General features: G+C 36.2%; 2 protein-coding genes across 7 annotated transcripts in view; both read left to right on the top strand.

The window, feature by feature from the left end:
- Positions 1-1526, top strand: part of IKKepsilon (I-kappaB kinase epsilon) — a 52832-nt gene extending 51306 nt beyond the window's left edge. The window contains exon 16 of one of the 2 annotated variants that reach the window (XM_071684614.1): positions 466-1526. In XM_071684614.1, the coding sequence (XP_071540715.1) occupies positions 466-586 (121 nt within the window). In that variant the 3' untranslated portion in view covers positions 587-1526. The remainder of the gene's footprint in view (positions 1-465) is intronic. The other variant, XM_071684613.1, reaches the window with a different exon arrangement.
- A 6079-nt stretch (positions 1527-7605) lies between these two features.
- Positions 7606-18843, top strand: part of LOC139760881 (MAPK regulated corepressor interacting protein 2-like) — a 36493-nt gene continuing 25255 nt past the window's right edge. For 2 of the 5 annotated variants that reach the window (XM_071684617.1, XM_071684619.1), the window contains exons 1-3: positions 7624-7667; positions 7926-8050; positions 8172-8262. In XM_071684617.1, coding sequence (XP_071540718.1) covers positions 7999-8050; positions 8172-8262 — 143 coding nt within the window. In that variant the 5' untranslated portion in view covers positions 7624-7667; positions 7926-7998. Of the gene's footprint in view, positions 7668-7925; positions 8051-8171; positions 8263-18305; positions 18398-18843 lie in introns of those variants that run through there. The other 3 variants (XM_071684618.1, XM_071684616.1, XM_071684615.1) reach the window with 3 other exon arrangements.

Raw genomic sequence — 18843 nt, forward strand, 5'->3', positions numbered from 1 at the left:
CAGTTTCCCTTTTCAGGAGTGGAAAATGCCATACATGATGCAGTGAATTGATACAATAAAGAACAATTTTAAACTAAGTTCACTTGTGGCAGAATACACTTTGAGTACTATTTTGTTTTATCAATGTATTATGACTGTCATATGATTAAATGAAATCTTTACAGACTCTCAAAAAGATAGATTTTATCTTTATAATTGAATTTGATATTTCATTAAATACAGTACAAATTTAATTTATAATCTTCAATGATGATAGCAATTTTAATGAAAACAGAAGCTGCTTTGATGAAATTAACTGTACCTCAAATTCATTAATGTGCAGCACATAGATACTAAAAACTGGCATTAATACCATGTTGTAACTTAGATGATAAGTACTGTGTTTACAGGAAAAGCATGTTTTTTTGCTCATGTTTAGAGAGTATGACAATTAATGTACTTATTGATTCTCTTTATTACCTACAGTCTTCGTGAGATGTGTGAAGCCCAAGAAGAAGTAATGAAACTTCTCCAGGAGAATGGCATCATCATCAGGGGATTTCAGCGTTTAACAGCCCTGTCAAACCCTGCTGCTGATGAACAGTAGACTGTAACTATCTTATGTGTATCTATGGAGCTTAGTTTCAGATGGATATATCTGGGGAAATATAGGTTTGGCCTAGGAGTCATTGCTGTGTACTGTATATATGTTTTGTCAGTATTGTATTTGTTAGAGAAAGAGAGGACCTTATAACATACCACTGGGGTAGGTGGTTTGTTATAAAGGGGTATGGGTGGGTATGGTGCAAATAAATGAGTGGTGAACATTTTTGAAGTGAGATTGTATCTGAACTATTTTTATTTCGTTATGTATGCATTGAATGTTTGAGATCGTTAGGCAGCCAGTGTGGGTTTTGGGTGCATTTATTTGTGTTAGTGCAATTTTAATACGTTTGCTTTTGAAAGGGTGAATGACCAGGCAGATGAGCTGTAGTTTAGGCTGAATTAGATGAATTGTTTGTAGAGTATATAAACTAATGATTTTCTTGTTGAAAGCTGGTGCTGATAATTGTTCTGAGGGCATTTAAATTGTTTATAGTATTTGTGTTAATGTTTGTGGTTTGAGGAGTAAATATTATGTGTATGTGTCATATGTGATACCCAGTATGGTTGGAGTTCTGTGGAGTGGAAGTGGTTCACCATTAAGAATGATGGGAAGGTGTAGTATGGAGTCATGTCTGTATGTGCTAAATTAAGAGGGTTACTCTGGATTTCACTGGGCATGCAGACATTCTGTTCAAAGTGATGTATTTTTGTTGTGGATTCATTAGTGTCATGGTGCTGTTATATGATTCTGAGGTCACATATGTGTGAAAGGACTTCCACATTAGTGTGCATGAGGTTATGGTTGGTCATTTAGAAAGTTTGAAGTGTTGGAGAAAGAACTGCTCCATGTTGAACCCCACTACAGAGCTTGAAGATTGTGGAGGTGAAGTGTGTAGCATGCAGAAGATGGGATGTGGACAAATGAGTGAGGGTGAGTAATGGAATGAGGAAATTAAATTGTTAGGGAAAGAAAATTTGCTGGGAAGGAGTACTAGTGATTGGAAGATGTATAAGAGGAATCGGTAGGTCAGGAAATGAATACATATTTCTTACCATTAATCTGATAATTATGATGAAAATGAAAATAAGTTAGGGTATTTGAAACTAGATTAATGCTTGATAGGAAACCAGAAAATGTTGTATAATGCAGATATGTTGATGGCATCTTATGTTTTTGGCCAATCCATTCAGATATTAGATTATTCTTAACAGGACTGAACAACTTTTGCCTTTCTATAAAATTCACTGAAGAAGTGATAATGATTTACCATTAGATGTTAAGATAAGTAGAGGCAAAGGTATTTTAAAAACTAAAGTGTATTGCTTTGAAGAATGTATGTGAGAAATACTTAGAAAAGCAAATGGATTTGTATGTAGCATTTATGGATCTGGAGAAGGCATATGATAGAGTTGATAGAGATGCTCTGTGGAAGGTATTAAGAATATATGGTGTGTGAGGCAAGTTGTTAGAAGCAGTGAAAAGTTTTTATCGAGGATGTAAGGCATGTGCACGTGTAGGAAGAGAGGAAAGTGATTGATTCTCAGTGAATGTAGGTTTGCGGCAGGGGTGTGTGATGTCTCCATGGTTGTTTAATTTGTTTATGGATGGGGTTGTTAGGGAGGTGAATGCAAGAGTTTTGGAAAGAGGGGCAAGTATGAAGTCTGTTGGGGATGAGAGAGCTTGGGAAGTGAGTCAGTTGTTGTTCGCTGATGATACAGCGCTGGTGGCTGATTCATGTGGGAAACTGCAGAAGCTGGTGACTGAGTTTGGTAAAGTGTGTGAAAGAAGAAAGTTAAGAGTAAATGTGAATAAGAGCGAGGTAATTAGGTACAGTAGGGTTGAGGGTCAAGTCAATTGGGAGGTAAGTTTGAATGGAGAAAAACTGAAGGAAGTAAAGTGTTTTAGATATCTGGGAGTGGATCTGGCAGCGGATGGAACCATGGAAGCGGAAGTGGATCATAGGGTGGGGGAGGGGGCGAAAATCCTGGGAGCCTTGAAGAATGTGTGGAAGTCGAGAACATTATCTCGGAAAGCAAAAATGGGTATGTTTGAAGGAATAGTGGTTCCAACAATGTTGTATGGTTGCGAGGCGTGGGCTATGGATAGAGTTGTGCGCAGGAGGATGGATGTGCTGGAAATGAGATGTTTGAGGACAGTGTGTGGTGTGAGGTGGTTTGATCGAGTAAGTAACGTAAGGGTAAGAGAGATGTGTGGAAATAAAAAGAGCGTGGTTGAGAGAGCAGAAGAGGGTGTTTTGAAATGGTTTGGGCACATGGAGAGAATGAGTATGGTTTGGGCACATGGAGAGAATGAGTGAGGAAAGATTGACCAAGAGGATATATGTGTCGGAGGTGGAGGGAACGAGGAGAAGAGGGAGACCAAATTGGAGGTGGAAAGATGGAGTGAAAAAGATTTTGTGTGATCGGGGCCTGAACATGCAGGAGGGTGAAAGGAGGGCAAGGAATAGAGTGAATTGGAGCGATGTGGTATACCGGGGTTGACGTGCTGTCAGTGGATTGAATCAAGGCATGTGAAGCGTCTGGAGTAAACCATGGAAAGCTGTGTAGGTATGTATTTGCCTGTGTGGACATATGTATATACATGTGTATGTGGGTGGGTTGGGCCATTTCTTTCGTCTGTTTCCTTGCGCTACCTCGCAAACTCTTGCATTTACCTCCCTAACAACCCCATCCATAAACAAATTGAACAACCATGGAGACATCACACATCCCTGCCGCAAACCTACATTCACTGAGAACCAATCACTTTCCTCTCTTCCTACACGTACACATGCCTTACATCCTCGATAAAAACTTTTCACTGCTTCTAACAACTTTCCTCCCACACCATATATTCTTAATACCTTCCACAGAGCATCTCTATCAACTCTATCATATGCCTTCTCCAGATCCATAAATGCTACATACAAATCCATTTGCTTTTCTAAGTATTTCTCACATACATTCTTCAAAGCAAATACCTGATCCACACATCCTCTACCACTTCTGAAACCATATATATATATATATATATATATATATATATATATATATATATATATATATATATATATATATATATTTTCTTGTTTTGTAGAAAAAAATGTGTGGGGAGTATCTTATTAATGGAGAACTATTTATATTTCAAATTTCTGAATGTGTAGATACTGTATTGTAAACAGTTACACATATACAGACATATACATATATACACATGTACATATTCATGCTTGCCTTCATCCATTCCTAGCACTACACCGCCCCACAGAAATCAGCATTGCTATCCTCTGCTTCAGCAAGGTAGCACCAGGAAAACAGACAAAAGATGTCTTTTTGTCCTTTGTTGTTTGTACTATGTAAAGATAGTGTCATCCAATTCCTTTTATTCTGTGAGCTTTATAATAGTGATGACAGTTTTAGTACCTAATTGTTTGTTTACAATGGATTTTATATACTCTAGTCCCCTAGAATACTATTACTAGTCCTTAAACCAGCAGTTTCTTGGTAACAAGTGTCACAGCCTTTGCTCTTTGCAATAATCATTATTCTCATATATGCCAGCACCTTGTTTGTTCGTCTAGTTTTCACTGCATCCTACCCTTCTGATTTACTAGAGATGCTGAAATTTCAGATGATATTTTACAGTAAGGACTGCTAAATACAAATTCAGATCACATAAACTCCTTAGAATCTGTACTAAAAGGGAAATGAATATGTGCTGATAAACTGCTCAGGCAGAGAGGGAAGCCACAAGGCTACAACTAATGAGGGTTGTATAATTACATTATTATGTATACATAGAAATATATATTTTCCATACCTGGGCCAGTTGGTGAATGCCTCTCAGATTCCAGAAAAAGAGGCAAGAGCTTTCAGAATTTTGGTTAAAATTAGCAGGATTACATTGTGTGCAAATAGTCATTTTGAATATATTGTTGTTATGATGTAAATATTTCCTCTTGATATAGATAGTTAATTGTTAAGTCGAATATGTAACCCCAGGATCCTTTTCATGAGGCTTCTGCTGCTTTAAGTTGTATTTCATATGAGAGTGGGTAAGTTATATTAATTTTAGGCTGATAGGACCTCGATGATGCTATACTAAATAGCAGTTTTCCCTTCACAGAATAATTTGTAAAATGTTAAGCAAGAAGTCCCCTTTAACAATGCTGAATCATTGTCACATGAAATAAAAGAGGCCATTGACACCCCAGAGGGTCCCACATTACTCACCTTCTAAGCTGCAGGAGCCCCATAAAATGGGTCCTAGGGTTATGTAATGATGATAATGGTAATAATGATACTTATATGTGCATGTATATAGATGTACTCGTGTGATTTTTATATTTTCTTGAATATATATTCGATATTATTTTACTGAATCCTTGTCTCTTTTTATCCTTTTCCACAAGATGTAGATCACAGCAGTTTTGTATTGTATAGCTGTTTTGTATGTTGTATATCACAATTTCCTAATTCCTTACATTTAATAGTCTGCCCTTAGTGTTTTATCATTATTCCTCACAGGTAATATGACAGTCTGTCTATTACCATCATTCCATTCCCAATCAGTGTGTTGGACAAGTAACACTCAACCCCTGCAACATTACTCAGCTTCCGTTTTTCATTTCTTTATGCTGTTTTCCATTTTAATGATATAAAAAGAAACTTGAACCTTCACACTTATGAAAGGACTTGATAATTTTTGAATTTATACTCTAATGTGATTCATCATCTGAGACCAAAATCCCCATTTATACTGTTTTCATAAATATGGTGCTTCCCTTACTTGAAATCCCAATCATTCCTTAGCCCTAATAAAAGTTCTTACTACATCTGTCCATGTCTTTCATAGTTTATGCTTCTTTCTTGTGCCTTGTACTTTATTACAAGATACCCTCTTAATCAGCTCATCATTTACCATGCATTCTTCATGACCATACTATCCTTAAAGACTCATTTGTGTACCTATATTCTCACTTCTTTACTTAACATACCCTTCACACATCTTCATCCTTTATTTTGTCCATCCTAATTCCATGTATACTTTGCTTGTTATCCATCTCTACTGTCCGTATTTTCAACATGTTCTGACCAATATGTACTTGGGTTTCACATATTTCAGTACTGGGATGAGCACTGCTTCATGCAAGTGTATTGCAGAAACAATGCTCCTGTTTTTTCAGTTGCCAGAGTTTTCTGTCCATTCCTAATTTATCTACCATGTATAATTTTACTTTCAACTTCAGCATTCCAACAACTGTACTCAAAAAACACATTTTTTTATTATACTTAATTGCTGTTTCCCACGTCAGCTAGGTAGTGCCAGGAAACAGACCTAGCATGGCCCATTCACTCATATATGCCCATAAACATAAACATATCAGCATATACGCACATACATAGATATTCATACACAGACATATATATATATATATATATATATATATATATATATATATATATATATATATATATATATATATATATATATATATCCCTGGGGATAGGGGAGAAAGAATACTTCCCACGTATTCTCTGCGTGCTGTAGAAGGCGACTAAAAGGGGAGAGAGCGGGGGGCTGGAAATCCTCCCCTCTCATTATTTTTTTTTTAATTTTCCAAAAGAAGGAACAGAGAAGGGGGCCAGGTGAGGATATTCCCTCAAAGGCCCAGTTCTCTGTTCTTAACGCTACCTCGCTAACGCGGGAAATGGCGAATAGTTTAAAAGAAAAAAAGAATATATATATATATATATATATATATATATATATATATATATATATATATATATATATATATATATATATATATATATACCTCGCAAACGCGGGAGACAGCGACAAAGTATAAAAAAAAAAAAAAAGATATATATATATATATATATATATATATATATATATATATATATATATATATATATATATATGTACACACACACACACACAAACATATACATTTATACACATGTACATATTCATTCCTGGTGCTACCCTGCCCCACAGGAAACAGCATCGCTATCCCCTGCTTCTGCGAGGTAGCACCACGAAAACAGACAAAAAAGGCCACATTCATTCACACTCAGTCTCTAGTTGTCATGTGTAATCCACTGAAACCACAGTTCCCTATCCACATCCAGCCTCACAGACCTTTCCATGGTTTACCCCAAACTTTTTGTTTTGTTTTAGCAGTGAAAAAAAAAAAAAAAAAACGAAATATTTGGGGTGTAAGTTTGAATGGAGAAAATGTAGAGGAAGTGAAGTATTTCAGATATCTGGATGTGGACATGTTTGCGAATGAAACCATAGAAGCCGGTCAGTCATATCGTGTGAGAGGGGACTAAGGTGCAGGGAGCATTGAGAATTTTGCGATGATTTCTGCTGTTTAAACGTGCAAATCCTAAAATTTTGAAACTAGTTTGATAGGCAGAAACTAATCTTAGAACACGGAAGCAATCTGTTAACAGAGTATGACGACAATGACATACCTTTATAAAACTGCTTAATATTTGAGGCCTTATTAGTAATTATGTTTGCTCAGGAAATCTGGTCTCACGTATGCTTAACTATTCATTTCATTCAAGAAAGAATAGCTGGATACCCATGAAAAGAATTTCATTTAGACATACTTCAGCAAGATATCCACGTGGCTACCAAATGATGCAATCTTACGTATAACTAATTTAGTAAGCAAATCTTACAGGGTCTGATGGTATTTCTTTTGCAGAGACCTAGAACTACATATCCGTCTTTTGTACTGAATATCAAATCGTTCACTTTTCCTTCTGTATACTATTATGAAAGAAGCAAAACCAAGTTACGGAACATATTTCAGGTTATGAAATTACATCTTGCAGTTCTTTATTTTGGGATGAAATATTTATGAAAATATTATTATAAAGTACAATTTGGACTAATACAATATTTTGTCATTCACTCAATTTAGTCACAGCAGTAGATTTTGCACTGCCGTTAAACTACTTTGTAAAGATAACAAATAAACTTCATCCCCGGCTCCTGGGTGTATTAGCGTTTAGTCTGGATCAGGCAGCCGAAGCGTAGGGTTGTGCAATTCGTCTGCTCCGTAAGGACAACTCTTATACGTTATTGTATTCACTGACCGGTAATTGCGGGTCACTGAAGTATTGCTAGTATTTAAAAGAACTGTAAGGAGAATTGTTTCACAAAAGCTTGATATATTTCAAACTAGTAATGTTGGAAAGTTTTATGATTGTGACACGTACTCAATCCAACTCATACAAACTGATATAAAATTTTATTGGATATATAAGAATAAATAGTGACAAACACACCATTAGATTAATCATTAAAATTTCAAAAGATTTCATTAGTGTGTGTTATAACGCAACGTGAGTGTCGTCTGCTAACAGCTGACCGCGCACGAATACGTCAAAATGTACAACGTCTCCCGAGGTCCCAGCCGTATCATAAACAGAACCAGGAGGGGTAAGAGTTCGTTCAGTTTATGCCATCATATGGGTGAAAATCATACAATTTGAGGACAGTATGATGATAATATCATAGGATAAGGAACTGTGCATTGACAAAAGTTTCGTTTTACCCACAGATCTAAGTCAGAAACTCGAAAGTTTAGATCAAATCCGCGAGTTGACAAGGAAGAATTCGGTGACAGACGACGCGGAACAGACTACTATGAGGTAAGTATCCGCAAAACAAAGTAGTTCCATGTGCCTTGCTTTCACTTCTGTGGAAAGGATTGGTTTAACTTTGTTAAAAATCCTGTGCTGTAGGTGAGTAATCAGAATGACGATTACTGGACCCTTGTGTTAGAGGCAAGAGATGGTAGATATCCGAGTATGGGAAATTTACGAAAGACGCAGTCAATATCGTATTTTCTTACGTTTATATACAATGCAAATGCTCATTGTACTTTTAAGAAATTGTATTCTGTCTAGAAAAGTGATGGTCTGGCAGCATACACAATTTATGTAGTGTTAACTTTACATGCCAGCTTCATACTTGATTTCCATGCAGGTCAAGGCCACTCAATTTGTTCATATTTAGGGTAAACCTCCTTTTGGCTGTTGTGTTACTTCTCGTCCTTGGCTGATTTTCCCACCAGTCTGTGTTTTATCTGAAAATCAGATAAGAATCAAAGGTAGGAATACACTTGTGAATATATATTCCCCAACCGGATTACAGTACATTTGATACTGAAATATTCCTTTCAAGAAAAAAGCTCCTTTATGCATTGCTGTAAATGAGAATAAAGAACTCGGTTTACATTGTTTTGGTAGAATGATAGAAGATGCTACTGCTTTCTGGCCAGCAGTTTATCCTTATTTACCATAATGGTAATTTATCAGCTTGGCTCCCCTTACTATTACCTTTGGATATTAAATAACCTTGTTCTGCAGTGCTAGTAAAATGTTTAGAGAATACACTAATGGTTGTGCAGCATATTATGGAACGTTTTAAACTATTTTTGTTCTAGTGACTGACATGGTATGGGGAAAATATGTATCAGTCTTGGCCATCTTAGTTGAAAGGAAAATAGGGTAAGAAAAAGAATGGAGAAATTATTTAGAGTTCCTTAGGTGTTTGTAGACTTAAAGTTTAACAAAAATGTAAAAAATAAACAGAAACCATTTAAACATTTACTTACCTAACCTTATTTTGTAGTTAAGATAACAGTAGAATTATTCTACGTTAAGTGTATGGTAAAACTGCAGTTGAGGTCAACATCGCTTTTAACTTTGGACAATAATGTTTTGCAGTGATAGTGTTGTGATTTATAGTTGTAGAACATCTTATTTTGTTTAAGGATATTAAACTTAGATCTGCTCCTTTTATTTTCTGACTAATTTGAAAGGACTGCTCTCATTGCCACATGACAAAGCTTCCCACCTCTGCTTGAAATCCCAGCTGATGTTTGCTTCCACCAATTATCCATAGACGTCCCTAGTAGCCTTTTGCCGCAGCTGTAAAAAGTATGCATTGTAGACACTCATAGATCAGAATGCACACATGTCATATGGGCATGATGCCAGCTGTATGCACTCACTATTGTAGTTAGCTCTAGAATGAAAAGTTTATGTGGTAACTATTAGTGTTGATATTTTTGGTGCAAAGTTATCTGTTCATTTAAATAAAGTTCTGTCTGTGTCAATAACATGTAAATATTCATGTAAATATTAAAAAATAACTTGCATGATAGTTTTAAGAATATAGAAAATCTATAAAAAGGCATATATATAGTATGAAATCATGTTTAGAAAATAAACGATAAATTGTGTAATTTGATTATGTGTATGCAGAATGAAAACATGGCTGGAAAAAATCATAATTATCCTGTACTTACCTCTGTTGAAAGTCTAGATAAGGTGATAGTGGTATATCATGGAAGATTTGACACATATTAAAATAGGTATGACATAAAAGTCATTAGAAACTCATGAACTGAATTTATTTGGAATGAAGCAGTTTATCTCATTTAAAAAACATACATCCACATAAGAGCCCACTGTTCAACAGTTATGCTTGGGCATCCCTGTACCAGAAAATGACACCCTGAGCACACACATCCGACCTGTGTTAGTAATGGCACTCCTGAAAATGGTCTTTGACAGGAACCCATGCCAAGCTGAAATATTAAACTGTGGAGGAGAAAGTGTGATAGAGTGAATGCATTTGATGTGTGATTTAGTTTGTAAGCAGAGGGTTGTTCCTGAGGGTTGGATAGAAGCTGTTATTGTTCCTTTATTCAAAGGAAAACGTGTTAATGATGTATGAAGCAATTACAGAGGCATAAGTCTGTAAGTGTATGCAGGAGTGTTGATTGATAGAGTGACTGAGTGCAGAGTAAGTGAGAAGCAAGGGGATTTTAGGAAAAATAGGGATGTGTGGATCAGATTTTTGCAGTGAAAATGACTGTGGAAAAGCACCTCGTGAAAGGTAAGAAGCTGTGAGCATCTTTTATGTATCTAGAGAAAGCATATGATAGTGTCAAGTAGAATTCTTCATAGTATGTGTTAAGGATATATGGGGTAGAGGGACAACTGATCGATGGTGTCAAGGCCTTTAATAAAGGAGTTAATGCATGTGTAAGAGTGGATGGAGAGTTGGGCAAAAGTTTCGCTATACATGTGGGTGTGAGGCAGGGCTGTGTGATTTCACTGTGACTTTATCACAAGTATATGGACGGGATGATGAGAGAGATGAAAGCAGGACTAGGGAAAAGAGATGGAAAATGGTGGTGAGGTATGGTGGCTAGTTACAAGCCTGTTTGCAGATGATACTGTGTTGTTTGCTGAGAATGAATAGGAGTTGCAGAAAGTTGAGAGTGTTTTATGATAGTTGTAAGCATAGGCGAATGAAGATAAGTGCGAATAAAAGTAAGGTAATGGTGTTTGCAAGGAAACGCAGTGAAAGTATATATTTTGCAAAGCCATATATAAATGAGAGAAGAAAGTGTGCTAAACTGTTATAGATGTGGGAGAGAAAGACCGGAATAGATGACAGAATTTAAGTACTTGGGAGCTTTCTTGTGTAATTTTGGTGATATGGAAGGAGAGATAAGGGAGAGAGCAGTACAGGGTAGAAGAGTCACTGGGTCTCTTAACAGGATAATGAAGGTAGAGGTGTAAATATGGAAGTGAAGAAAGGAGTAAAGAACAGCCTTGTAATGTTGATCATGACCTGTGCACTTGAAACATGGACATGGGATGAGTTAGAGAGGTCAAGAATCCAGGCTGTGGAAGAATTATTTGAGAAGAGCCTGTGATTTGACCGATTACATGAAGGAAGTAATGAGGAGGTTTATGAGAGATTTGGTATGACGGGAAAAGCAAAGAGAATGAATTGTGGAATGTTAGGTTGGGTGAAAGGTAATACCAAATTTAAGTTGGTTTGGGCATGTTGAAAAGATGCAAGACTTAGATTTTACAAGGAGACTGTATGATAGCACGATTAAGGGGGTTGGTGTAAGAGTAAGCCCATTTGTGATATTGGGAAATAGAGTAGAAGAGTAATGGAAGAAGGACGTAGAGTGGTGGATGCGAGGGAGGCATGTAAGGGCAGGGATAAATGGAGACTTTTGTTTTGGTCACTCCCTTGATGAGAGTTCCTGAAGGGAATGGACATCATAGGTATAGATAGATATATAGTATTTACACTTACATACACACATATGCAGCAGAACTCACTTAGTAGTTGAAATGAGAGTAGAAATATACAAACATTATATGTTTCTGCTCTTAGGAATTGTATGGCTTTTGACATTCAGCACCATTTTCCTGGTACCCAGTCATGAGTCTGACTGGTATGCTCAAACTAGATTATTGAACATTGGTGTAGTGTTAGTGTTCCTGGACATGACGCATTCACAGGCCGCCTAGGGTGGAGCATATAGGTTAGAATGCTGGTCATGGCAGGCATTCCACAGTCAACCCAGCTGTCCATCCACCCCAAGGGGTTTGTTGATAAAGTGGTTACTTGACTCAGGGTAGTGTGTGTATATATATATATATATATATATATATATATATATATATATAAGAGAGAGAGAGAGAGAGAGAGAGAGAGAGAGAGAGCATTAATAGGATGACCTTGATTAGAGTCTTAGCTGCCTGTGCTGTTGCAACTAACATTAAGAGTTTCTTGATTGCTTGATGATGTTATATTTTTTTTACAAGTGTTTTGTTTCATTTTTCTAGTTTTTACCAGATATACTACCGTTTCCTTATTTAATATCATTCAGTGCTAGACAACCTACAGTAAAGTGCAGCTAATGCTCAGACTCATGCTCCACAACTGTTAGTATTTTGTAAACACTAGACTGGCATTGCTGAATAGAATCACTCAGTATGTAAAGCTAATCGTTATTAGGAGCTGAAGTGATAAGTTATCAACATGATAATGTAGCTTAAATTTTTTTTTGTAGATATCTAAAAACTCTTTTACCTAAAGTTGGTTATGTTTAAGTTAGGTAAGGTTTTCTAGGTTAGGGTAGGGATTGTTAATAAAAAATCTGGTTTATAACTGCTGGATATCCATGTTGTTATCACTGTCTACCTTTATCATATGTGATATACTTTACTTATTTTTAACTATGCTGTGTTTGGAACGCCAGTATTGGTATGTTCCATTCCTAATTCTTTCACATTCATCAGGTCCTGCTACTGATTGCAGCACTTTACACACCTAAATAAGGTCAGAAAAAAAATTTTCATTACACTTTTTCTAATCTGAGGAAGGTTTCAAGTTTTTAGAATTCAGCCAAAGTATGCTGAGCCTGGCCTGTCATATACAAAGTCCAGATTTTCATAATACGCCTCAAAATGGTGTTAAATATCAGCCTTCCATTGGTGTTAAAGATGAACTGATCATCATTGCATGCAATTTAGTGCATTTTACACATGGAAATGTAGTTTTGTGTGTACAGTATTTCAGTGCAGCTCAGCCTTTGATATTACTGTACATATAATCATTAGGCACTTTCGTTTTTGCCCCATTATCCTCTGATGAATTTATTTGCACGAAGATTAACAAAAGTAGACAGGGTATCAAGTTTAAGGGAAACTAGAATTGATAAAATCATTGAACCTACAAGCCTTACCTGACAAAGTTTTGCAAGTTAGTAAGGTTTAGTGTTTCCTGACCAATCATGGTAAGGCTATATGTAATCAGATTGAAGGTTCTGGGTAAGTTTGGTAAGATAGTTAAGGATGAGTTTGTTAATCTTTTTATCAGGTTTGATTTTCCATTCCTCAATACAGGTCACAGAGTGCTGGCATCCTTTAAAGAGTCATTGAAACTAAGCTGTAGCTTTGATGTTTGGATGCTTGAATTTATATCTGCTAGATGATATTTATCTCAAATGTTTGGAACTTGGCTATGCATATATAACAAGATCTACAAAACTGCTTAATTGGTTACTATATATTATTGTGTTCTTTCTTATAGACACCCAGAATAACCTTTGAATTATATTGATATCTTACAATAAGTATTACTCTGCTGGATCCAATCCCTTATTCCAGAGATTCAGTAAACATAATGGAAATGATTTATTCCACCTCTACATTGTTGTTGGTAACCCTTGTCCATGATGTTAACAACTTTTGATATGTACTTGGTTCCTGCATTTATTTTTGTTTGCATAGAACTTCAGTTATTGCCACATATTGCTTTACATGTTCAGGATAGTACACCAACAAATGACAAAAGTTGACTTGTGACCATTCCTTTATTTTCTCATTCAGACATGTTCCTCATGTTAGGTAAGATCACAGAGCAGTGTTATTTCATCTTGGCTTGCAGACTGCACCACAATCGCGTGATATGTGGCTCATAATGCCTTATGTAGGGTTGAGCAGTATGTTATTACAATTCTGTTAATTTGTGATGCTGAAAAACTTTTGGCTTTACCATGTCATCCAGCCTAGTTGTTTGTATGGTTTGACAGTATGGCAACAAACGTTTTGATGATGTGTACAAATTGTTGTAGGTCTTTATTTTGTTGTTAGCTTTTGGGTGTGAATTTATGTAAGCTTATGTCATGCATATTGTATACCTCCATTTTGCTTAAAGGGAAAATGTTGCGAAGACCTGAGAGTAATTGTATTATTAAACATAACAGATAATAGAGATGAATGGGAACTCAAAGCTTTGTTGATTATTGGGATATAAAGTCATTTCCGGTGGTGACATTATGCAGTTCTTTCACATTTATTTTAGATTTCCAGTCCTTGATTACCATCTTACAATGGCTTACATGTCTGTAGGAGAAAATCTGTGGTGAAGGAAACTTTAAAATGAAAACAAAAAGTTACAGAAAAGTCGACCGTAAGTATTTTCTTAGAAAAGACAGCTCAAAGAAATGAATTAATTTGACTTGCCAAATTTTTATTGCTGTTCTGAAGAAGATGATTTCCAAAGACACTACATGACAAAGTACTAAATGTATAATGAATTTATTGGAAAAGTTATGATGAAAAAACAATCCCTTATGCCTGGTTTTGGTGTTCAGAAAACCATGTTCACAAAAAGTTAAGATGGAAGAACTGTGACAGATGGAGCCATGAAGTTGCATGTTTGACTGCAAAAACTCTGCTTCCATTCACAGATGGAGACTTAAAAAGTGCATGGTTAGAGGTCCTGGAGAAACGGTTCATGTCTCATTAACATTTCAGCTGTTAGCGTTTATGTGCACTGTAAAGCAAGATTTTACTATTTATGAAGAGGTTGTTAGCTTTACTCCACTTGAAATGTTAAGCAAAAGGAAATGACCCCTTAGGTAGTGCCGCTAAGCTTGTTATGGAAAAATTAGATGGCATAGCAATTGTTGGGGCTTCTGCAAATTTTGACAGCTTAATTTTAGGTCCCATTGTTTATCACACAACTTTGTAAAATCAAAAATTGATTTATATATGGTTTTAGGGCATTATACATAAGCAGGATTTGTGAGGCAAAGGTCTGAAGTTTGAAGATATAATGGAAGTATTGTTTCTGTGGTAAACTTTTTAAATTGCAAGCCCAGTTTTAGTTACTTCTCAAAGAGATCAGAGATGGGTTTGAAAATTTTATTTTCTTATAGAAATTGAGTGGCTAAATAGGGGAAGGGCTTTATGGCAATTCTTTGACCAATTGGACAGAGTTTATTTTTGTCAGGGAAGAATGGATATCAGTATGGGAATTTAAGAATGAAGAGTGATTTTGATTTATCTGTCATCTAGATAAGTTAGATACCAGAAATCAAGGTAGTAAGTGGCCAATTGCTCCACTTACCTATACAACAAATTGTATTGGTCAACTTGCATATTGCAGTTCATTTTTTACATGAATTATTTCTTGCTCATGCTATTAAAGTGTGCGTGAATATGTAGAAGATTTGTTCATGAAGTTTATTATGGAGATACAGATGAATTAAAAATTGAGCCTTGTACACTTGTCCAGGTTGCTTAATAGCCTAAGAAATATTTTTTTTCTAAGGCTCCAGTCACAGAGTCCACATCAAGGCTGAGCCTTAATTGAAATATATAGAGAGAATTATGAAATGAAAAGAAAGACAAGGGAAAGTACTTATGAATTTTATGAATGTAGGAGTCAAATTGCCTGCATAAGAATTTATATGAACATAAATCATGTTGCAAAATGATGCATTTTAAGATGATTTTCTTTTTGAAAATGGTCTGAATGTTTGATTTGTTATGGTTTTGTTTTTTCATTTTGGCGGTTTTTCTTGTTTTAGCTGCACAAGTTAACCGGAACTTGAAAAGCCCATCCACATTCATAGTATATGATATGAAGAATATGACAATTTTTTTTTTTCTATTAAACTGTCCAACTGTTACTGTATGTATTTGTTGGTTGAAGTTAGCAAGTAAGATCTTTTGGTATAGACTAGTCCATTTTCATGCTTGTCGTACACATTAATTCATATGTGACACATATATGTGGTTGGGAGAAATGTATAATTTGTCCCATTTCTTTTAAGGGGCCTTTCCTTGCTTCCATACACCACCATCAGGACTGCTATACCATCAAACATACCCCTCTTTACCCTCATGGGCAGTGATCTCTTTTTACACACTCTTCAGTGTGAACAGTGCCTTAGCCCCTTTACCCATATCATTAATGGCTTATCAGAACTCCCATTTTTCCATCCCTTGCCATATCCACTCTCAGGTATATGAAGCATTTCACTTTCACTGGGTTCTCTCTTTACAAACTCTCACTACAACCAGCCCATCTTCCTCAGTTGCTAAACAATAACCTTTTTTTAGTCACATAAACTTTCAAATCTTATTTCACACACTCTCCCAAACTCAGAAATTGTTCACTGCAGTTATTTTGGAATATGTAACTTTTTCAGCTTTTACTTGAGATTATGCATTTCATCCTAGGCTTATCTGTAACAACGTAAATATATTTGTAACACTAAGTATATTTACTTGGCTGAGTGGGGACCCATTAGTGTCGGTAATTTAATGATTTTTTATTTTATAAAAACAGTCACTGTAGCTAACTTTCAGGAGTTCTGAATGATCGAGTATAGAACTGTTTCTTTGAAAATGGTAGAATATTGTCCAAGAATATGGTGTACATAGATATCGCTGCGTGGGAACATTTGCATGTCAAGCATTACACGGTACAAGCCACAGGCTATACATATGTTTATTTAGGAAGAAATCATTTTAATAACATGGAACTGGTGCCCTTCTACTGGGAATTGTGACCATTTTCAGGTAGTTCATTTTATTTTTTATTTTTCGTAGCAGAACTTATATAATGTTTGTTCAGTCAAGTTTTGACATTTGTCGTTTGTTCAGTCAGGTTTTGACATTTGTTCTTGCGTTTGTGAAACAAGTTTTATCACATATTGTCATTTGTATATGCGGTCCGCATAGCGTGTTTTCGTTGAAATCGCACTACATCGCATCCGCCATTATTGAGGACAACTAAACAAAGGCAGATAGTAGCAGCAATTATTACGAGATCCTTCAAAGAGATGCAGAGATAATGCAAAAAGTGAAACAATTATAGATGCATATTCCCTGAAAAAGTAGGTGACAACGGAAGAAAATATTCTTGCAGTGCTTGGAAGGTTAAGCATTAACATTTATACATATTGTTTAGCTTATATAATGGCCATATTTGTAAACTAGATTTCTTTGGAGATGGATTTCATGTAAAATTTATATAACTAATCAGAGAAAGAACTTAGTTCAAAAGTGACATATATTTCGTTAGCTACTATCTTGGTCAGTTAGCTAGATTATGACCTGATTATTCTATCTTGGTCAGTTAGCTAGATTATGACCTGATTATAAGTATCACTCATTTCTTGCCCCCTTTTTCTTGCTACCAAATTCTTGCAGAAGTATTCAGACTTTATTTTTGTGCAACTTCGATAACATACCAAAGTTCAAATAGATCGAGAAACTGTTGGTATCAATTGATTGATGATGCTTTCTCGTTGTTTATCAATTTTAGTAAGATTAAGCAATATCCTAGACAAAGGCTTACCAGAAGGGAAATGATCTGTACCAACTCAGTGTTAAGGGGCTGGCGCGTCAAAATACACGAAGAGGTCATGGTTTATGTATTTTTTTTACAATGGCAAACAGATGTTATGTCCAGCAGTAAATTGACAGCGGTCGTAGGTCGACAATAGTTGCCAGGTATACTTTTACCGCATAAGCCTTCCTTAACGGCTATATGTTGTTTAGTATTATCTTTAACTAAGCCGAGCAGACTGTCGTACCTAGCTGATAGTGATATGAATATAGACGAAGTTCATGGTGGCAATATATAGATATCTAAGGTGACTGGCATCTGTGCTAATGCGTGAGGTTATAGTGTACAAGCTGAGAGGGAAGACCGGCTGGTGTCTGTGTAATCGATTTATGTGACATCCATATCCTGCGTTTGTTGTGCGAACGCACATTTCCCTATCCTTTTTCGGAACATGGGGTAAACTTAGGCTCACAGTTCAAACTGTGCTGTACGGTACAGAGAAATCGGCATGGGTTTGATGCTCGAATGAATCGTAAAGTGGGTGAGGAAGTGGCTGGTATTGAAGATGGTGAGGGGCGGGGGAGGGGGTGTAGAGGTTATGGGAAAAACGTTAGGGGTGGAGGGTAACTTTAGCAGGTAAGGGGAGGGGGTGGGCAGCGAGGAGGTTGGGAACCTGCCAACATGTGGCCGAAGTTCTTGTGTTTGTGGTGGCCAACTGACTTGTGAAGGCAGTGGCCAAGCAGCCAAGACCGCACTAACATTACAAACGCTTATCCGTAATGGAATTTTTACTTGTGAAGAAAGCACCCTATTGTAATTCATTAATTTTTGCCCGTAGTGAGATCATTAATTCGCTGAAAACTAATGATATGAATTATTTAAATGAATAACATTTTAAGGAAAATGGTATCGAATGTGTTGTGTTGTAGACTGCGCACTCTGTAAACCACAGGGTCATGGGGTATTTTCTTGGGTTACTGTTGAAAACGAATTCTTAGCTTACAGGTATTATTGTGTGAGAAGAGTGCTATTTTAGGCCAGACTTGGACCGTCGATAGGTAGGTGAATGGGGGTGCCAAGGCCAACCTGCTACCCGGTTTGGTGGGTCGCAGTACCTTACTTTTTTTTTTCTTTTTTTGTCTCAGGCGATAGCGCCAAGTTATTAAGCCTAAGTCAGCAAAGTATTACAACAATAACACTAAAGCTGATTGAATACTTTTCAAATTACAGACTCATCAAAGTAGATGTGAAAATTGAAT

This window comes from Panulirus ornatus, chromosome 38, assembly GCF_036320965.1.
Source record: "Panulirus ornatus isolate Po-2019 chromosome 38, ASM3632096v1, whole genome shotgun sequence".
Taxonomy (NCBI): Eukaryota; Metazoa; Arthropoda; class Malacostraca; order Decapoda; family Palinuridae; genus Panulirus; species Panulirus ornatus.